This window comes from Pseudoliparis swirei, chromosome 9 (genome assembly GCF_029220125.1).
Source record: "Pseudoliparis swirei isolate HS2019 ecotype Mariana Trench chromosome 9, NWPU_hadal_v1, whole genome shotgun sequence".
Taxonomy (NCBI): domain Eukaryota; kingdom Metazoa; phylum Chordata; class Actinopteri; order Perciformes; family Liparidae; genus Pseudoliparis; species Pseudoliparis swirei.
Genome location: NC_079396.1, coordinates 6189001 through 6212072, shown reverse-complemented (window position 1 = coordinate 6212072; position 23072 = coordinate 6189001). Strand labels below are relative to the sequence as shown.

Genomic DNA, 23072 nt, shown 5'->3' with positions numbered 1-23072 from the left:
CAGGAGAAGTCACCTTTTAACGTTCCTTGTGGCTGAAGGTGGCCCGGCGAGAAGGCCCCGCCCCCTCTTCGTCAGAAAGGTCAAAGACACCATGCGTGTCTCACTACGCCGTCCTGAAGCGAGACACCCTGTCCCTCAATGTCCATCACCCTGGAACTAGAGCATTAGTGAGAGCCTGAAAACATTTAACTCTCTCTCTCTCTCTCTCTCCCTCCTGAATTGACAGTCATTTTAGCCAGCGCAGACTCCAAATGAACATTGTTTTGAAACTCATTGATTGGTGGATAATTTGAATGCAAATGGGAGCAGTTAATGTTTCGGGCGCCCTCACCATGGAGCGGCCCCCGCCGAGCGGGATAAAAATATGCGTGATTGTCGAGCTCCAAAGAGGTAAACTAATCAGTACGAAATAACAGCCGCAGTTTTAATGACTCATAAGCTGTCAGTGACATCAAAGTGGGATCCTTTATGGTTTTCTTTTCTTCTTTCTTTTCGGTCTAATAGTCACCCTCAAAGCAGTTATAAAACCATATTCAATAAGTGCCTTTTTAAAACAGGTAGACGCTGCTTTAAGAGGGCCGTCTCTTTGATCTTATGGCCAGGACTCGGTGCTAATATGTTCCAGAAAGTAAGAAGCCGGACGAATGGTAGCATACAAATAATTCCAGATGCCCTTGTGTCGCGCCACACACACACACGCACACACACGCACACACACATGTTTATGGCTTTGAATTTAGAAAGAAGAAGTGGGATTCATGGTCCCCATGCAGGGGGTTTTCAGCAAGGTAAACAGATGGCATTTATTTGGAACTCTCTTTATGATATGAAGCCATACCAGTTGGTTTCTAAGAAGAAAAAACAAAAGAAAACGACAAAAGTGGATTAACTGGAGCGTTTACGAAAGTTTCTCACCCTCCCTGAGAAGTCCGTGTTTGCGCACACTAACTTCCAGAGGTCAGAGAAGAGGAGCAGACACCTGCAGGCGACTCGACTAGATGAGAATCTTCAGTCACCTGCTCCGGTCTGCAGTCCCCTCTGTGCCAGCTGACCTGAATCCCACTCCAACTGCCCTCTGCCCCGAGCTGTAGGCCAGGCCACGCTCCTTGCTCCAAACACTCCCTCCCATCCCCCGTCAACCCCTCCCCTCGCCGCCACAGTCCTTCACTCATAGCAACCGATGAGGCGGCCCAGGGCGTCGAGCAGTTTTAGAGTGGCCCAAATCCTTTCTTTTTTTTTGGGCTCGCCTGCAGTGTCGTTCACAGCCAGACATACAGAGGGACAAAAGGTCACACTCGCATCAATACAGGTTTCAGGGTGTTTGTGTTCATGTGGGAGCAACATAAGGGACAGCTAAAACAAATGACCTTTGGATAGTAACAACTCGGATACACCTCCAACACACACACACACACATGCACGCACAAACACACACACACACACATACACACCCACACCTTGGAAGTCGAAAAAGTTCTGTAATTTGCAACTTTTTTTGTCAGAGGGTGGTAAACTGCACACGTCTATACAAACTGTACTGGCCCAGTGTCAGGTTTTCTATCGCAACACAAAAAAACAAGCGTCCTGCCGAAATGCAGATTTGTCAAAGCACTTGAAATTGAAGCAACGCCTCCTCCCCTCCCCTCTTGAGCGACAAAAGCACAGTCAGTGATGACAGTCTGTCTGATAATGAACCTTCTGTTCCGAAAAAAACTGATTACGGAAAAAGTCTGGCAGTGATCTGGCAGATAATATCCGCAAAGACGAGAGTAGGAAAGAAGAGAGAAAAAAGAAAGTAAGACGACAGAGCGATGCTGGGCGACAGAAAAACTAAAAAGTTGTATCAGAATAAAAGGCTGTCAGGTGATGGATGAGCAGATGGGCGTCGAGGAAATTAGAAATAATCTACACGAGAAGAGAGAGAAGGAGAATTACTTTCTGGTTCAAGGAAGAAGAAGAACCCGAGTAACTCTGTAATTTCGCCAGACTCAACTCTGTGAGCTCCAACAAAAGAGCCGTCATTATAGTTTATTACTGTATTTCGGCTTCACCAAATAACGGTGGTCTATGCACAGGAGAAACGATGTTTAACGAGGATGCCCCAGACTGACAACATTTGGTAAAAGGTTATATTTAGTCAAAAATGTAACTTACAACCACTCGCATTCATAAATAATGAAAGTATTAAGCGTGAAGAGTGACGCAAAGTTTGGTTGTTCCGTGGTTTGTGTGGGGCATTGAGAGCTAGCTAGCTTAGCTGAAAACGCTGGTACTCAAACTCACCGGAGCACCAGCTGGCAGCTAACGACATAGCCAAAGCTAACTTTCAACATAAAACAACACCGGGCCGTGCACATGACGCGAAGCAAAACTGCATCAACGTAATGAAAAGTAGCTTCAGTTAGCTGAGTTGTCGTTCAGTTAGCTCCAGCTAAAAATACAAGTTGACAGACATAGCTTCAGTCCTCCTCCTCCAGTGTCAGTCCTCGTCGTGGACGAGTATGGAAACAGTATGGAAATGTCATATTTCTAGAATAGTAGGCCTACCGTAAAGTTCAATATTTTGACAGGGTACTACTTCTTTTGCTATTTGTGTCATTGTCGAACCCTAATTTCCGAAACATTGGATTGTGATCGTGACTTTTTCCCCCCCCGTGTCCTTTTTTCCCTTCTCCAGATCCTGGTGAACTCCATCACCCAGCCTGCCTTGCTGTATGAGAATGTGGTGGTGAGCGACGGGAGCCCCATCCTGAGAGACATGCTGTTCAGCCCGGACCACCAGTACCTATACGCCCTCACCAATAAGCAGGTACGAGAATCCCACACGCGGAAAAAACCAAAGCGGTCTGCGGCCCTTAACGCAGCCCGCTGGGTCGGCCTTGACATCCCTGATGAGGTCCGGTGATTTCAGTGAGGAGAGATCCAGCAATTGCGTGACGGCCCGTGGGGCACAAACACATCCTAGCTCGGCTGGTGTGTGTGTTTTCTGAGAGTGTGTATTTGCAACGATTTTGCAATCCACACTTTCATAACTAGAAATTAGACTTGCTGAGTGCTCAGAGCAATACACACACACACACACACACACACACACACCACTCTTCACTACTGACAATAGATGTAGTGAAGGTTAGAAAGGGCGAGCAAAAAAGAACATGGAGACAGCGTAATAGCACCATGAAGACTTCATGAGGAAAAGTGTATTAAAAACATGCACGGGGGAAAGGAGCAGTAATGCTAATTACATCCATACGTTACCACATGAAGCGCATAGAAGCATTTGCAATTTAAGCAGTATTGATAATTAATATCATGAATATTAAAATGTCTCACCTATAGGATAAGTCCCAGACCACCCATCCACTGGGGATGCGGTGCACACATACCGTCTTTGCACTTTAATTGGTGTTGTGTGAAAGATCTTATTGGTTTTAACCACATTGCTTTGTGGCATTATCATTTTAAACGGGAACACTTGATCACATTTGCTCACACCTTCCCAGCTGCCATGTGAGCGGAGCGCTTTCCCCCGCTGCTCCGACAACCTCCACGTCCTCACCACGTCACCGAGCTTCTACAATCAAACGATTAATGAAGACATGCGAATGAATTGCGCCAGTGTCTAGCGTGGCCCGGCCTAAAGTATACATGTCTTTGAGTAAATATTTCACTTGAGAGATGGAGTCAGATGAGAAAACGTTATGCAATTCTTCCTATTCTCCAGTCTAAAGGCCTTTACACACCTGGGTGTTTTGGTTGTGTGATTCATTGACACATTTTGATTGAACTGTTGGTTTTGCCATGAATACTTTAACACAGCGCTTGATAAAAAAAGTGGCATAAGTTAAAGATAAGGTTTCGCATCGCAAAATAAAGGCATCAACCAATCACATCGTAGGAATCAGGTTGAGTTGCCCTTATATTAACAACATCATGGAGGCTCTGGAGCCCAAACCAGAATGGCTAATTATATTACTCGTTGAAACCTCGACAAAGAATGGCGCCAACCATATGTGCTGCTTCCCATCTTACGTTTCACGATAACGATAAAAGCCCTGTATGTAAGACATATAATATTCGCAGGGAAGTGTTTAGCATTTTCATGTTGTTTATTCGCCCCTCCCCCGGTGTGTAAAAGCATGTGTAGAGGACCACATCTGCAGAGTGACATGTAGAAGGGAATCGGTCCCGGCATGTCGATGCTGATAACTAGAAAACGACTTCAACCATGTTTGATGCTCCAGTTTGCAGAGTTCCGCAGCGCCCGCCTTCCCTCCCCCCACTCCCTCCGCTCTCTTATCTCATAACGCTTAATGAGCACGCTGCGGTAACCTGCACCAAGAATTCCGCACTACGTGGACATTAACTGCCATGTGAGTGTTGTGTAAATTACCAGCAATTAGACATGATTGACAGTGGCAGTGGAGTGTAATTGATGAGAGTGGACGGTGTCGGTGTTGATGTGACGGGGGTGGGGGGGGGGGGGGGGGCTGGCGTTTACTGAACACAGAGATCCATGAATGCGTATTCAAGCAGAGGGAGTCCGCCCACACGAATGCACACGCGCACTGCAAGTTGAATCGGAATGGGATTTGATTCTCAAACGTGTTGAAAAGAAATGTCGAAAAGGTCCAGAGTCAGAGCACTCGCGCACGTTGTTGAAAAAAGAGACGCCAGAGCTTTGAGGAAACCTTCAGAATAATGCAGCGTCTGTGTAAAGATCGGTGGGTGGTCAACGGAAGGCCATAAGACTGAAGCGATGATATCCCGTTGGATGATGCTCCGGCAGAGTGTTCAGCAATCCCTGTTTTAGCCGGCAGTCCAGAGTGTTCGCACACTCCCCCTTTTAACTCCTGTCATCTGCATTCAAGATGACTGCCAGGAAGTCTCTTTCAATTATTGAAGCCGGTGTTTTATTTTTGATGAGCGCTGATATGTCCGCGACATGTCTGTGCATGTTAGCGCGGCGACGGTGAGGAGGTCTGGCGGCACGAGAGGCGCAGAGAGCGTTCACACCCAACGCGTCTGGCCACTTCATCCCACGTAGTGATGGGGGATTCGCTTCCCTTTCCCGATGTGCGTTGGATGAAAAGAGAGACGGGTAGATGCCATATGAGCCTCTTGTCTGCCCATCAAATATGACGCGACAGAAAGAACGATTAGCTTAGCATCTGGTCAAATTGGTGCCGGTCCACGTGTCCTGGAAAGCGTCACTGTGCCGGACAGATGGGTTTGGCTATTAGCGGATAACGGAAGCCCAGGCGTCATTAGTTTTTAATGTGTTTGTCGTGGTGCTTTCAGGGGGATTCATTTGTTTAATATGTATGCTTTGGAAAGAGCCTGCCTAGCCGTGTCCCCCTGCTTCATGTCCAAATGCTAAGCTAAGCTAATTGCTTCTTCCTTCCGCTGGCAGATATGAGAACGGTTTTCATGGTATCGAATTTAAGACTTTTTTTAGATGATGGCTTCCGTCATAGGCGCTCATTCTTTTGTGTCAGATCTGCGCGCGATGGCAGGTTTTGTCCAATTACTCTGTTTCATATTGTTTATTTGAAAATCAGACTCGGACTAATCGTCAGAGGAGAGATGGAATGGCCATCTTTCTCTGAGCTCCGACATAGAAACAAATTCACAGTCCAGTCAGCGAAAAGAAAAGAGAGAGAGAGAGAGAGCCAAGGAGGTGGGGAAATATAATTGGCTCGCAGGATAGTCTGTCCCCTTTTCTCCGACTCTTCCCTGCCTCATCTTCTCACTTCTGAGCCTGGGATGGAGTGAGTTTGTGAAGTAACTGCTCTTCCAGCAGCAGCTTCAGAAAAAGGATCTTCTCTCTGCAGCAGAATGTGAACTTGTGTTCCAGCAGCGGCTCCCCGGCCTGCTGATGAGGGCCGTCTTCTTAGCCAGAGGCTGCGTGGACTAGAGATAAGGTATCTGGGTTTCAGGTTGCTGGCCAAGCCTTGGGGTGGTTCAATTTCTTTCTTTTTTTCAAGCAAAACAATTATTATTAAATTGGTTTTTTTAAACATTTGCTGTTTTCTTTGGACTCTAGATATACTTTTAATTTATATTTACTGAATTCACGTAATAACCATTCAAAAGTCACTGTGACCTCACAATACATGTTTTTTCATCATAAATCAAGAAGCCATTCGCTAATCATCACACAAACGGTAAAATAAAGGATGTGGATGTAAACGGCAACCCTGTAACATTGAGCCTCGTATTTCTTTAGCTAATTCAGTTGAATATCCCTTTTTTTGGGGAAGCAACACAAAACACTGATGCATTCAGCTCGTGAAGTAGTGCTACTGGTGAACGCATTAGTCACAAACCTACGCATCCAACAGACACAGTTTAATATTAGCTCTCATTTGGAGAAATCTTTTGGGCGAGTTCTAGTTTTCGACATCATTTTCTGTCCTGAGGGACACATCTGTCTCTTTCGCCGCTGAATGCTTCACGATGTTCGTCTGTCCGCCTGCTGGTTCGTGCTAGGTGTGTAATCAACAGAACACAACAGAATGCTGCTGATGGAGGGGATGCGCCTCACCGGGGCCTGTGTCAGGACTCTTCTCACCTAGCCATATACTAGTTATTTTCATACTTTGTGATAATCACTTTTAGAAGTGAGGTATACCATCCTCCTCCTCCTCCTCGCTCCTCTCCCCTTCTTGAATAATAGAAATGCCAAGTGATGAGAGCTCAAACATCACAAAGCCCATTCCCCCGCTTGACAGAGCAATTTACCTTTTCCCATATTCACTCACACACATAATTAAAGTGGTTTATTGGACTGCAGAGCACATACTCTGTATACACACACACATACACACACATGCATACACACGCACGCACACACACAAACATGCACGCACAAAGTGCGAAAACATAAAACTGCCCGATTCACCACGAGAGGGTAGTTTTCGATTAGCGAGCGATGGATTTATATGGCTCTCTTTGTGTCTCTGCTTCACACACACACACACACACACACACACACACTCTCAATGTTCCCCTACTCCATGCATCTTTAGCTTGCCTTCCGACCCGTTCCATTCTGTTCGGCGATATCACGTCATTTTTTGTGCTCATAAAAAATGAACAGCGGCACTAAATCAATGTGATCACTGCCGTTGTTTCCTCGTTACATGTTTAAATTGTCCCGATCTAATAAAAACAGCGGGGCCAGGGAGATTTTTCATCCTGTCACCACCCTCCGCTGTCGATGTCACAGGGACAGATATTTCTTGTATCCTGCGCGTCCCTAAGGATGACATCACCCTAATTGCTTTGAATAAATGACTAAGCGGATTACAGCTCATAAGTTATTGATTTCTGCTGTACCTTTGTACCGAGTGACTCGCTTATCGTATACTTACCGGTCTTGCCGCTGCTTGGAGTTCACGCTCTCTCCTCACCCACTACCCGTCACGATCAGTTATTCTTTAAATTTATAAACTGGACTCGCACTTAACATTCAGGTTGTTCTGGATGGGATATTTTGCGATCCGTTCTTGTGTGGATGCACACGAGCCGTGTCTGTGAGGCCGAGGTCTGATCTTTCCTCCACTCGAGCATCACCGCGGCGGGGGCGAGGTCCAGGCCTCCGCTTGTAAAAACATCTTCCTACCTTCGCACCTTCGCCCCCCCCCCCCATCCGTCCCCTTCAGACAGCGGCATAATGGTTCCATGATGTACCTCCGTGTATCGATTCAGCCACAGTATAGAAAATGTGCTCGGCCGCGCTGTACTGCACAGTGGAGAAACCCGACCCCTGGCACCCGCATCTGAGACGGTTCATATTCGATTCACTCAGCGTTTACGGCACTTGGAGGTCAGGGATGGAAGACCGCCGCCACGCTCCTTTTTTAAAGCCGTTTCTCTCGTGTTTGTCCGACTCTGAAGTTTCTGTTCGTGGAGACCGGGACAGGGAGACTAACGAGGAGAGGAGACGGGAATCTGCTGGAGGGGCCCCTAGACCCGGTGGTGCTTATTGTGTGGCTTAGCAGTGTTTTTTTGCGTGGGTTGGAATGAGTGACATGGTGGTTCGGGTTAGGACTATCGCTTGAAGCCGCCTTCGATGTTTCTATAAGGGACAAACTGTGAATATAATTTCTGGAGTGTCTCTGAGCAAAAGTCCTCCGGGGCTGCTGCTGTCTCAAACTCTCATACTTGGCTTTTCCCGACCGCTCTGAGCCCCTTGTAGATTTAACCATCGGTTAACAAACACTTAAACACTCACGTTTGCACATTCCTAAATTATTATTTTTTAGCCCCAAAAGCAGACAGCCACATAAAAGAAAAAGCTGTTCCTCGTTCTTATTTTAAATCTTTTTTTATTCATTTTGCAAACACAGGAATGAAGAAAAATACCACCTCCAAGAAGTTGGAGGATACAGAACTTTACATTCAGTCGTTTGGAGGTTGTGTAACTGTGACACACTGTCAATATATACAAATATTTCAAATGCAGTGAACAAACAACCACGATAACAGCAACTTAAGGTACATTTAAAGACAGTAGAAATTACTGTTGCTCTTTCTTAAGTCGACAACAGTAGAGGAAGTGACGACAAGAGAAGAGTCGATCGCAGCTGCCCCTGCACTCATTAGCAGTCTGGCTGAGCACATCACGCCGCCTTGAGGTAAATTACATGGACTTTGCAAACCATTTGATTGTTATTTCAAAGAGATATCGTGTTATTATATGTTCATGACTCATGATGGCATTTCAAATTTCATATTTCAATGTGTACATTCTTTGCGTATTCGCAGTGTGCTGTCAAAAACTAAAAGAAAAGTCTTTCGACAGTGGTCTGACATACCTTTTGTAACAATTGCATCAAACGAACATGTGATTGAGCGGCGTCATGTCTGCCAAAGTCCTTTACTGTCTTCTACACAAACACACACACACACACACATGCTCCAGCTGACTGTCAAGGCAGAGAGATGATTGATCGGCTGATCAGATTGTGATTTGTGAGACGGTCAAAGAGAAGGACAGCTGTCGAAAGAGAGAGATGTCTTAATGTGGTAGAAAGGAACAGTTTGAATCAGGACATGGACCGAAGCTCATTTATGCAGATGCGCTAACACCTTACTAAAAGTCGACATGAAATGAAAAATAGCCTTTTTTACCCCTTTCTAGACGTCATAAATCATCAAGAGGATTAGATGATAAAAGGGGAGCACTGTTCAGATCGTGCTGATTATATATACGCTGTCAGAGACTCTCTGGTTTCCACCCGAGACGTTATTGAAGAAGTGGACGGAGTCATTGGGATGTCACCCATCGGTTTGTGGACTGCTGTGTTGAAGCCCCGAGTTCGGCACCATCTCGGTTTCTGGCCGTCGCCATCTTGGCTATTTGCAACCAGAAGTCACACGAGCGGGTTAAGCTCTACCCAACGCCCAATGAGACATTTTTAGGCTGAACTAGCATCAATCACAAGGTAGCCATGCGCTAAAGCCTTTCCTTCTCTGTCATCTACTTCACTCGAACCAGATCATAATTTACTCTGTATTTTAGAAGACTTGAAACTAGAGATTGGGACCATACACTCATGTTTACAATGTTTATTAAGGGAATAGATGAAGTGAGAAGGAGAGTCATTTTCTCATAGATGTCTATACAATCCGACTTATTTTAAGCAACCAGAGAGGTCGCCCCCTGCTGGATATTATGAAGAACGCACATTTTGGACACTGTGCCGTTGGCTTCACTTTGCACAACCGGAGGTTGCCGTCTGGTTACATTACATTACACTATATTTCATTTGATCCAAAGCGCTTACAATAAGTGCATTTAACCGTGAGTACAAACTCGAAACAACAAGAATCAAGAAATAACTAGTTTTTTCAAGAAAGCCAAACTACAAAGTGCTCCAAGTAAGTGTCATCTAAGTGCGACCAAAGTGCTACTTTCTTACCTCAGTGTCTGGATATGACACTTTATCATTGCATTCATTGTTGGGGTACGGATAACACCTGCTGGTGACTAGCAAGCTCATGAAAAAGAAACCAAGAATGCACTTTTAAAGGGTCTTTATGTGTCTCATCTGTATCTCGCCTCTCCGTCTCCTCCTTGTGTGTGTGTGTGTGTCGGTGTCTACTCGTGATCTATGGCCTCATTTGCTGTGTTTTTTCAGTGTCCAGCCAAATTCATGACAGATGAGAGCATAACAGAAAGACTGAGAATGAAAGAGCCGGCGAAAGGAAGGAAATTGGAGAGATAGACAAAAAGAGAGAAAAAATAAAGAGAAGGGAAATGTTGTGTATTTTATCCAGGAAACACCTGTGTGTATGTAAGTTCATTCCGCAACTCCTCCATCCAGAGGGTGTGTCGATGCATGTTGTGCACGTGGCAAGCCGGCTGGTTGACTTCATATCCCCACGTTGACGGTCACCTTTTAATCCACATCGACCGTCTTTGTTACGCCGGAACGTGCATTCCACCTCATTGCAACCGCCTCGTTGCTGGTTGCGTGTGCGTTTGTGAGGCCTGTACGCCTTCAAACCCAGCTGGCTGTTAGGATGAGCCATCCGTCAGCCTATCGTGTAGTAATAGCGCCTCACATTCTCCCCCATATTACACCCAATGGACAATTACAGCCATGGGCCTATAGCCGCGACGAGCTGGCACGGCACAGGCCCCCATATGCGGAATGGAACATCAGTCGCAATTACAGTTGTGTGTCTTTCTCATCCATCCTCCCCTTGCGTCTCTCACCCCCATCCACTTCATCCCTACCCCTGACACCCCCCTGGCTCCCCCCACCCCCTCCCAGACACACAACCTCATTTGCCACGAGGCAAATTAAGAGCCTCTCTATCATCACCCAAATGAGAGAGCTGTTATTTATTTGCAATAAACTCCCCGCCATCATCTCCCCTGCTTCCTCCGTTCTTCGCTCCTCTTCTGGAAACACAATGACAACATTTTTTTTTTTTTATCGTTTGAAGATTAAAATAAACGGTTAAAACAGAATTATTCTTTTTTTGTCCCCAACGTGAACCCGGTCCGTCTATCTTCCTCGTCTCCTAAATCCACTCCCTCTCCTCCTCCCTCCACTGTCCACAGATAGATGTGTTTTCCTCTGCAGCAGCAAATAGGCCAGGAATGGAAGCCATATTTAATATAAAAAGGCTTTCTTACTGACTGTCTCTCTCACACACACACACACACACACACACACGCACACAGAACAACAACAACACACTCCCTTGCCACCTCAGTAAGACAAAGAGTATCTGGCTGAGTATCTCCTGTTTCCCGTCCCATTATCTGTTTTCTAAAACTCAGTAATTGAACTGTTCCATTGGAATACATCATCCGCCCTCCGACCACAAAGCCCCAATGAATGAGCTCCTGTGCCTGGCTATTGTGTTTGAGCGTGACATGTTTTTTCTTCTCTCCTCCCTCTATCAGATACGCTGTATTACTAGCATGGTATTTGTCCAGGCGCAAGTAATGACGGCAATTTGCTGCTATTTGGTGTTCCGTAAGAGGCCTGTGCCTTGTAATGGTAGCATTATAATAGTCATCAAACACAGGTTACTATCATCATGCTATGAATCCGCCATAAGCCATTGTGTCCTACTGTACAGCGGAGTGACACAGAAAGAGATTGACAATGTGAGGAATAAAAAGGGGTTGGGGGAGGGGGGGGGGGGGGTTGATAACAGGTATCTAGTTCTGAGATGTACTGTTATAAAAATGTCTCTACCGATGCAACTTTATAAATAATGTCATATAAACATATACATCCCTCGCACAAAAGGCAACACATGTGTAATATTCCTGTATTGCTGTATTCCTGTACTGTTTTTATTTTGATGACACTTTGATTTTTCTGGGCTCAGCGAAAGTAGCTTCTCATGTTTTATCTTAAAAAACCTCCGCAGTGCATATGCTCTTGTGTACTATTCATTTCCACTGACTACTAAAAGGAGGGTTATATTAGAACTATCGCAAAAATAGTGAGGGTCCAAATCGTCCAATATTACAGTCCACCTGTCCGCCTGTGACTGGAGCTATGAGTCATGTGACTAAGAGAGAGTGTTTGGTAGTATTTAGGTGAGCAGGATATCAAAAGAGAATGAAAGGGCGCCTACTAGCTATCTACCGACTGCCTGTGTAGGCGGAACGGCACGAGAAGACTTATTCTCCTTTCCAATCATTCACTGCATGTTAACTGTCCCAAATAACGCTCGTATTTACACTAGTTACCTCGTTGTGTGGTGCACCAGAGTCTCGCCTGGTGTGATCGGCCCCTAAGGGCTCCATCACACCAGGCGAGACGCTCAAAAACGCGTCGCTAACAAAACCATTGTTTTCCTATGGCACGGCGCCTTTCATTCGCGCCTTTTAAATGCCGCGAGGCGTGGAGTCGCACAGCTCATCAATGTCACACCAAGCCAGCCAATCGGATCAAGCAAGAGGCGGGCTTTCCTTCCGGTTTTCGTGTAGTTTGAGCAGCGGGAAATTCAAAAGAAAATGGCAAACTCCGACGAGACACTAGTATTAGCGGTATTTAATTACGAAGAGCTTTATGATTCTAATTCGAAACACGACTCCAACTGACTCAGTGGAAAGTACAACTCAAAGCGCTCGTCATCGAGACGCAATTCGCGGAATAGATGATGGTATTCGCCGTACTCTTTCCTTTTCTTTAAAATAATCGTGAACCCAAAACCTTCGCTTTTTGGGGGCCTTTTCCTCCTCCTCTTCCCACAACACAGCAAGGGCAGGAGCGCGACGTCTGCTTGAATCCATTTTGTAAAGGAAGTTATATCGCCCGGTTGCGCACGCAGGCCCAAAGCCACAGCGTTATTGAAGCGGCTGCGCTTTGTGGCGTGATTGAGCTCTAAGAGTTGTTTCCTTTGAAGGTTTCCACACTGCAGCGCCTGCAGCTTCCATTAAAATAAACCCTCACCACCTTCCTGCTCACCTGGTGTGCCGCCCCCCCCCTTCCCATGCATCTGCAGTGTTATTGATGTCGTACTTCAACCCGACTGAGGCAGCTGGTGGTGCGTGCGTGTGGATTTCTTGGGTGGTCAGCAATGAAGAATTTAACAACTGCCCCACCAAAACTTGTCTGAAAATCTCAACATCGGTCCAAAATTGTGACTTTCCACTGCCGAGTGTGTATGTGTGTGTGTGGATGTGGGTGTGTGTGTGTGTGTTTGCCCGGGGCAGTTTTATGTCTGCCAATCCGTCTGTCACCAGCAAACTGCTTCGGGCAAGTTGAGCTAAAACACATGGAGGCTGATGCGCTGGTGATTTTGGAGAGTGAAGAGAATACACCCGAGTGCGCACAGGTGTGGTTAAAGCGTTTCAATATCGGCCACTTTATGGCTAATTTCCCGGCGCGTGGGTGAAACTCCAGGTAGCCCTTCCTGATAAACACAGCAGACAGATGGCGGATAGCGGGGAGAAAAAAACGTGCAAAGACAACCATCAGTGGATTATTCCCTTGCGTTTGTGTACTTCTTTGGTTGAAGTTTAAGAGGCAGGTATATTTGGGCGCCATGTTAATACCCAAGTTCTCCGATTTCCCCATCATTAAAGTTTCATCTTATCTTAGTCATGCAGACACACAGATGGCAGCCGGGAGAGACTTAGAAGACAAAAGGAGTAACCCCCGATGCTTATCTCGATGCGGTTATGTTCTATAGCATATTCGTTGCAAGGGAGTCACTGATATGAAGCAATTGTAGTCCTTGTTATGTTCTTGTGGGTGTTAGTGCAGAAGTGTGTGTCAACCGTGTGTAAGTTCCAGTGTGAAAAACAAAGGAAAGGAAGGGACCTTTCAATGTTATTTGTTTTCTCAATTTTTTGACAACTCAAAGGTAATATGAAGAACATGTTATTATTATTCATTTACAATTAAAGCTGAGGTTTGAAGGGGTATCCGAGGTTGAAAAGTCTGGCTCTCAGACCGGATTTCAATTTGAATCTGTTAAGAGAGAAACATAGGTGATTGAGGACAAATTGTTCGACATGAAACAATATAAAATGACCAATACACATCCCAAGAAAACATGAGGATAATACAGGAAGTGAATGCATTTCTCTCTGTACAACATGAATCTATTGGAGATGGAAAGTATACACAGCCCAGTCAGATTGATTTTAGCCAACAGTTGTGAGCCATTTACTTTTCTCCTTCATGATGTTCTGTGTTTATTGGATGTAACTGCTTGCTGGCACTCGTGTTCCTGGTCCACTGGAGAACTGTGGGCAATACTCAGCATATATCACAAAGAGATTGTCACACGGTGTAATCTGAACCCATGTGTGTGTTTACACGCGTTTGAGCCTCTGCTTCTCCCCCTCCGGCGGCGAGGAGTGAAAAGCAAACCCTTCCAGAGCGGTTTATCTCCGATAGTCACAGTGGGCTTGTTCCCCGTCTAATCTCGCGTTCCAGGCTCAGGACACCTCCGGTAGATCCCACGTTCACCGGACATGTATGGTGTAAGCCGTTTTGCTTGGGGTGTGCACGGAGGCCCCTGTGTGCGATATTAACCAGACCGCTGTGTGTGTCTGTGTGTTTGTGTGTGTGTGTTTCATTCCCAGGTCAACCGTGTACCAGTGGAGAGCTGCGAGCAGTACAGCGACTGTGGAGCCTGTCTGGGATCAGGGGACCCTCACTGCGGCTGGTGTGTACTCCATAATGTGTAAGTACACATACGCTGGTCACTGTGTTGTTGTCATGCCGTCATTGTCCGTGGTTACATAAAATACGGACAGTAATGTGGAGAGTCTATTAATTACATTTTTACGACGCATTTGCACCGGTCAACAGCCGCTGTCTGTCCATCTGCTTCATCTTCGTGACCGCGATAACTCAGGAACGCCTGGAGGGAAAAATCCATCAAATTTGGCCCAGACGTCCACCTGGACACGAGAATAAACTGATCAGACTTATTAAAAGAGATGAAAGAAGTACATCAAGTTCAAACTTTGCCTCTACCTTCACCGCTCCCTGCTCGAAGTGGTCGTGCTCGTTGTGTTGACAGTTTCGATAGAGCCGCCCCAATTCTGACATCAGAAAGTTGTGGTGGGAGGGGCTTCAACTGTGCAGAATAATCTCACAAGCACACGGTTTGACTCCTACTGACCCCTTTGCACTCCAATCACTTACAGTTAGCGAACTCAGATTTCCCCAAGGGTCTTTTCCTGCTCAGTAAATTGCCTCCTGAGACACTTATGTCAATGAATTGACAATTATTTTGGGAACAAACTCCAGTTTTATAACAGTCAGATTTAGTGGGATAGGTTCTGCTCCATCAGGGAGGTCCCAGAGAATCAGAGATGCGACGAGGATTCTGTTGAGAGCCCAGACGGAAACACACTGCACAATGCGGCCCCTTCTCATGTTTCACTCGCCACGCGCGTCGACGCTTGGTCGAGACTTCTTGGCGTGACTTTTTGTCACACTGACTGCACCGTGACACGACTTAGGCTTCAGCAAGAAAACTACCTAGTTATGTTAGGATAAACTATTATGTTCTTTGTTATAAGAAGTGGTTATTACGCGGTCATTAGGCTGCTTAATTTGACATGAGGCGAGTTTAGTACATTACATAACAAACTTACTAGGGCTCAGTAACCATTTTAAATATTATTATCCATTACTATTAAGGATATTCTGATACCATAACAGTGCTATCCATCCATCCATATAAACTGTGAGCTCTGCTTAGCGCTGTTCACGCTTTCAGCAGCACTAGCTGCTAGCCGTCGGCTCAGACGTGTCTCTACTACTCAGAGTCTTAAGCAGGCAGGAGATCCCAGATGTTTGGGTCGTAGCTGCTGCAGTCGCGGTTAAATCACACGCCGCATTACATCGAAGAATACCTGCAGCGATTGACTGAGGAGGAAAAAAAACATTTGTCTTTTGCTTTGCAGGGATTCTTTCTTTTTTACCGGAGAGGTGTTGATACTACTTGATACCGGGTTATTGCGGTTGATAAGTTTTAAAGTTACCGCGTACCAAAACCCAGCCCTACTCAGGGTTGACTTTTGGTTTCATCCGCCACACAGAAAGCGGTCTCCTGTGTTTTGTTTACCCAACTTTTCACGCCCTGAGACACAAACACACATGAACACGTTATCAGAGTAACAGTGAGAAGTGTCAGGTCTTCAAGGCCACCATATACACCTGTGTTCAAACGAGTGGATGCGAGCGGTCAGCTGATCGCCGAGCAGCTGATGAATGATGGCGACGCATGAATGAGCAGCTGGTGCCAATCAGCTAATGCAAGCTGGACTTCAGTGCTGTGCCTGAGCTAGCGCTGTGCCCCATTTGTTTCTCGCTCTGCGTCGACTGTTTCTATCTGCCATAATGACAGACAGCCTTTGAAATATGTGTAAGTCTCTGCATGAAACCCAGCATCCCGGAGCTGTTCAACACATACTGTGAATCACTAATCCAGCGCACTTCACTTCAAGCAACCTTGAACGTTAACTTTGTGAGGAAGGGTTTTTGATTCATATTTCCCATGTGAGAAGCAGCTGATGCATTCTTTTTGAAAGTCCAGATGACTTTACCCATGATACGAAGCAAAATGTTTCTATCCTAAACAATCAGTGAACGGGATCGTTGGGGATTTGATGTGCGAAAAATGATCCTCCGATAGATGTTCGAGGAAGAACCACTGCGAACGAGCAGAGGAGCCTCAGCGTTTCACCACCCGAGTGGAGCTGTGCGTCCGGCTCTCCGTCCAGCCCAACACAATCTCCGTCACCATGTCTGAAGTGCAGGTACAGTGTGTGGGCGTATCGACGTATGTGTGTTTAGATGTGTGTGTGTGTGTGTGTAGTGTTGTGTGACAGGGGATATGTGAGCAAGATAAATGTACAAATTAGACTCAATTTAGCTTGTTCTTGTGTCATCCATGGCAATCGGTCCTTCAGTTAAAGTTTGAGCTGAAAAGTCAAAATCCTTCTGCGTTGCTTTTCGCATCACTCATAAAGTAGGTCGATTTAAAATGTATGTTGTCCGTGACCTTTCTCCTTTCCTTCCCTCTCCTAGTTGTCACTTCAGACGCAGAATGTTCCCAGCCTGTCTGCCGGAGTGAACTGCTCCTTCGGGGACTATGTCGAGACAGAAGGACGCATCTATGGGGGACGGATCTTCTGCTTGTCCCCTTCAACAAAAGAGGTGTCCCCCATCACACGAGATCAAGGTAAAAGTAATGATACATCCCAATAAAAAACTAAAAAACAGGCTGTGAGAAATCTGTAGAACTGTAAAATTATGGAGTGAAGTTCCTAGCTCTCTGAATTGAACTCTTTTTGGACTACCTAAAGAATATCTAATGATTTTGTTAAAATTCAAAACCAGCCATTTGTGTAGACAACCTCGAAATGTGTAAAATGGATAATCATAGGAATCACGCGTGTAAAATCTCAATTAACCAATAATTTAAAAAAATATTCGTGAAATGTATTGAAATATATTTTTGGTTCTTTTTTTTCCTATTGGTGTTTTTCTCAGACACTTTTATTTATTGTCAAGTTTTTATTTAATAATGCCATTTTTCATAATGTTCCATAGAGCCCTCCCCGGTCAGATAAATCATGTGTCTCTTTAAGCTCTGCTACTGTACATTTAGACATTTAGCCAGTTAGCTCCTGTTAGCTAAACCAACAACACTGACAGAGTTATTCTGAATCCTGTATTAATGTACAGCTCATATACAATAGATTTACTGTTGTGTTGTTGTCGCTCTAGCCTACAGGCGCTAACTAGTTAAGTCTGGTTGGAGCTGCAGAGCTGGTTTGTTTAAAAGGCACCAAACACCACTGTCACACTAATATATTTATATGCCTATTTACAATGATCAACCTATCAATGTAATATTAGACACGTTTGGGCTTTAAATATCTATCTCAGTAAATTTGTCCTGGTAACAGTTGTCAAAATTGGGTAAGTTTCACTTTCTATAAAAACATGCACGTAACTGACATTTCAGACGCTAAACAAATGTTCTCGGTTGAGCAGTTTTTTTTTATGCCGCACAAATATGAATTGTTTACTCCATTCAGTTTGTTTAACTGTGTGAAAGCACGGGGCACTGCTCTTTAACGGCATCCATTTCTTTGTTATTCTCATAATTAGAAATTGCTGAGTCATAGAACTTACTGCGCAAAACCCATGAATGCATCTGAAGCGCTTCCTCCACGGAGTAACACTTTCAAATTCTATTGATTCAGCTCCAGGCTTAACATTTCAAAATCATGAACCCATATACTTACTGTATATGATAATATAAATGGCATAGCATAGACATATTGGAAGGCTGTTGAAAGAAAAGAGAAAAAGATCACTGGTAAAATGGTGTTATGTTCCTCTTCGTAGGTGACCAACGCGTGATAAAGTTGTATCTGAAGTCGAAGGAGACGGGGAAGAAGTTTGCCAGCGTGGACTTTGTCTTCTACAACTGCAGCGTCCACCAATCGTAAGTTGTTGCCTTTCAAGTTTCACAAATTAAAAGTGTTGTCGCTGGGTGTGAATGGAGTGGAATTAAAGTGGATGAAAGGAGTGAGACCGTTTCTCTCTGCGTAGGCGCGACACCCAGCGAAATGCAGACCGGTAGAAAGCATTGATCAATAGAAGGGTGACTGTGGTTCTTTCCCAAAAGCAATAATGCTAAAATATTGGCCGGGAAAAAAAACCCTATAATGGAGAACGGAGAGAATGGAATGCAACCTTTGCTAATTCATTATTCAATGTATTCAAGCTTTTTACAAATCAATTAGTTAATTAAATCTCAAGCAATAAAGGAACTGCCGGTGAGTGAAATAATAAATTGATTCCTAACCATGCAAGACGCAGAAGGGCAGCCAAGCTTGGGAGGCCACAACATTTCAGTCGTGTTTCTTGGAAATGAATTGTCCCTAATTTTTGTATAGGAATACTGATTGGCCTTTCAGCACTGTTATTTTTGTTATTTTTGTTCTAGCCATGGCTGAATTGGTTGTTTGAGGAAGTAGAGAGATTATTCTGATTTGGTGAATAAATGAGTCATTAATCATAGTCTTTTTTACTTGAGTTGATGCAATATTATTTGTACTTGTTAGAGCTGAATAATTAATTGGTTTCCATCAAAACTGCAATTTGTAAGAAAGCAACGTTCACGGCGTGACACCTTCAAGAGCTGTAGAGGTGATCGTTGTTTTGGTCGTCGACTGTTGTTAGCTTCAAGGACAACACACAGCTGTAGCTAATAGCTAATTAATGCTAATTGGGTGACGGGAAACTGCTGTTGTCTGTATAATGTCACCTGCTCTCTGCGCGCTGGTGTTATACAGTTCATTCTCCTCACAAGATGCTTTTTTGTTGTTTTTAAAGAAACTTTAATGGAGTTTAAAGAGTTGGAGGGTGAGCTGTGAAAAGTGAAATGTTTTGCAAGTGAGCAACAGCTGGCAGTCCGAATCTTACAGTATCACTTTATTGGCAAATCTGGCAAAAGTCACTAATTTGTTGTTATGTGCTTAATTGTTAAGATAAAGTACTTAAAAATGTGTCTTATTTTATGATGTAGAAATCCATATGCAGACCTAGAGTTTAAATCGCAATGTAAGACCTTGAAAAAAATATGTTGTTCCTAAAATAATTCACTTAGTTGTTTAGTCTTTAAACTATTTTCAGTTGAACTTACACAAAGAGAGACGAGGAGGGATGCAGAGCAGCAGGGAGATGGGTCTGATAATGACTGAAGCATGTGTCCTTAATTGACCTGCCTTGTTAAATAAAGGTTAAAGGAAAATAAATACAATGTCATTCCTAAATGACTCTTGGCTGCTGCTCTGAAGTTGCCGAGATCCACTGTTACACACACACACACACTCTCTCTCTCGCTCACTCCGGTCTCCTCTCATTTAGGTATCTGCACTTTGTGTCGATACACCTGAAATTAAAATGCATCCGTGGCATACGCGAAAGTGGATTTCTCTTTCTCTTGCCAAGCATAGATTGATGATGGCGTCATAACCCCCTCAAATGTTTACATGCTTTAAAGCATACGTGTCAAACTCATGGCCCGCGGGTCAAATGTGGCCCGCCACGTCATTTTATGTGGCCCGCGACGGCATGAAATAAATATGATGCCTTTTCTTAAAAAAGGGAGGAAAAAAATCTTGTGCTTTTATTTTGAAGGTCATTTTTTTGCAGCGGACTGCAGTCTGTTCACTCTCCTTCATGCTGCGTTCACGCCAGATAGAGGCGAACCTGGCTTTGCTTTACTAAATGTACTCGCGTGAGTTCAGTCGCCAGACTATTTGTCACGTCTTCTTCACTCGCGCTTGAAGCGCCGGAGAGGGGGCGTGGCTTATCGTGGCATAATAGTTCGTTACCACCGTCCACCACGGAACAAATACACACTCTTTGTTCTGTTGAGGAAGTCCCACACACGTCGGACCATCAAGCCCTCGAGTCTGGGTTAATAATATAAATATGACATATTATATTATCCGTAGCCGCTCGCAGCTTCTCCAGGAGCTGCGTCTGGATGACGGCCGCTTCCAGACGATCAATATCCTCCGGAGGTTCTGATTCAACGGTATGACGTCAGTGATGTCACGCGGCGCATTTCAACAGTCTCGCCTACTTTTACCGCCCGAGTTAAAAAAATCAGCCCGAATGAGGCGCATTTTTCGCGTCCTGTCATTCACGCGCCCGGCGGACATCCAGACGCGTGTGCGTGCATGTGTGACAACATTGACTTTGTATTAACAAACATCCCCAGTTCCCCTATTATGAATTCCTCCATCAGGTCTATGTCAGTGGTCACTAAGGTTGAAGTGAGTGCTGCTTCATGTTGTTCAGTATTTATAATAGGCTATAGTCAGAAGAAAAGTTAATGTTGAATATGTGAATCTTTTTTAATTACCCTTGTTTAATTTATTCATAGTTTGTGTATAAAAGCTGCTCCTCAAGACTCTGACTTGTTGAGCAGCTTTATGTGTCATAGGTTCAGTGAGTGAGACATGAATTACATCTTTTGAGGCTTTTTAAAACCAGACTTTCTTATTTCATGTTTTGCATGAAAGCACTGTTTAGACATGTTTTAAAGTCTGAAGTTACAGAGGAGTAATGTATGTTGTATTACCTTGTGTCCTTAACCCTTGTGTTGCCTTCGGGTCAATTTGACCCGATTAAATTTTTCACCCTCCTGTCGCCTTCGGGTCAATATGACCCGATTCAATGTTTAACCCTCCTGTTACCTTTATATTTACTAACATATTTTACCCTTGAGGTCAATATGACCCCAGCTATTAAAATCTCCAGAAAATTATTAGAATTAATATTGTTTTCCAAGTTTAAGTGTGAGGTACTTTATGTTTGTTTGTTGACTCCCGAAAGAACACCGACATTAAACATTGAATCGGGTCAAATTGACCCGAAGGCGACAGGAGGGTTAAACATTGAATCGGGTCAAATTGACCCGAAGGCGACAGGAGGGTTCAATATTGAATCGGGTCAAAATGACCCGAAGGCAACACAAGGGTTAAGATTCACTTGTTGGTTCATAATTGACTGTAAAAGGGAATATTACTAAATAGTTTTGTTATGTGATATTCTGAACTCTCAGGTTCAAACTGCACCATCTTTTTATTAAATACATTTGAGAAGTTAAAAATGTCCCTCGATTTAGGTCTCAGCTTGTCATGCAGGCGTGATAGTGCGTCCCAAAGCCAGACCAGTAGAGAACCACAGCCCCAGACCAGTGGAGAACCACTACCCAGACCAGTGGAGAACCACTACCCAGACTAGTGGAGAACCACTGCCCAGACCAGTGGAGAACCACTACCCAGACCAGTGGAGAACCACTGCCCAGACCAGTGGAGAACCACTGCCCAGACCAGTGGAGAACCACTGCCCAGACCAGTGGAGAACCACTACCCAGACCAGTGGAGAACCACTACCCAGACCAGTGGAGAACCACTGCCCAGACCAGTGGAGAACCACTGCCACAGACCAGTGGAGAACCACTACCCAGACCAGTGGAGAACCACTACCCAGACCAGTGGAGAACCACTACCCAGACCAGTGGAGAACCACTACCCAGACCAGTGGAGAACCACTACCCAGACCAGTGGAGAACCACTACCCAGACCAGTGGAGAACCACCTGTCTCAACTGTGACAAAGCTTTTAACAAAGTTAATGTAATAATGTTTGTTTGATCTTTGATAAAGTAATGTGGGTTAAAATAAATATAATGAAATTAAATAGATTTATTTTATAATATTCATACATTTGCATATCTAGTTATACATTTATATAAGTACACCTAAATAAACAATAAACAAATGCAAAGACAGTTATTTAACAATATGTTCTGGAGTAGTTAGAATTATACCGTGTTAGTGACAACCGGCCCTTTGAGGGCAGCCATGAGGCGGATGTGACCCTCGGTGAAAATGAGTTTGACACCCCTGATTTAAAGTATCCTAAAAGGAGAATACATTTTCCGTCTTTCCTTCTTTCTTTGAAATGAGGTGAGCGTATCTTCTAGCAAATAATTGAGAAAGCAGGGAAGGTGAAGTCAAAATATAAGGACGTAATGAAACCAGATAGTACTCCATCTCCAAAGTGTCTTGTGTATCGTATGGTTCCCTCTGTGCATTATTTCTAATTCAACTATATGGACAAGGAACTACAGTCAGACTGTGGTTCACGCATCCCGAGCCAAAAACACTGGCAAGAGTTTAAAACTGACACAACTACGAATTATATCCAGAACCTTCAGTTCTGGAATCGCCCGCGTTACGAGCGACTCGTATTAAGGAGTGTGAAGTGCACTTGTCCTGCTTTCGTTCCCATTCATGCCACCATTATTACTTTCTCCCCTCTCATCCCTCTCTCCCTCCCCCTCAACCGACCCAGGCCCCTCTTAGCCCTTTCCATCCACCCCCGCCACGATCCCTTCTTGCCCCGGTCTTGTTCATCGAGCCCATTTATTGCCTGCTCTTCGCTCTTGGCCTTGAATATATCTGCATAGTAATAGGCCGTTAATTAGCTCTATCCGGGGTGCCTGTATGGAGATCGTCTTAATGGA

The 23072-nt window shown here is 44.6% G+C and overlaps 1 protein-coding gene across 4 annotated transcripts in view; it reads left to right on the top strand.

Annotated features, from left to right (window-relative positions):
- Positions 1-23072, top strand: part of plxna1a (plexin A1a) — a 257240-nt gene that overhangs the window by 119833 nt on the left and 114335 nt on the right. For all 4 annotated transcript variants that reach the window (XM_056423991.1, XM_056423990.1, XM_056423992.1 and 1 more), the window contains exons 4-8: positions 2678-2809; positions 14579-14679; positions 16645-16768; positions 17040-17193; positions 18369-18468. In XM_056423991.1, coding sequence (XP_056279966.1) covers positions 2678-2809; positions 14579-14679; positions 16645-16768; positions 17040-17193; positions 18369-18468 — 611 coding nt within the window. The remainder of the gene's footprint in view (positions 1-2677; positions 2810-14578; positions 14680-16644; positions 16769-17039; positions 17194-18368; positions 18469-23072) is intronic.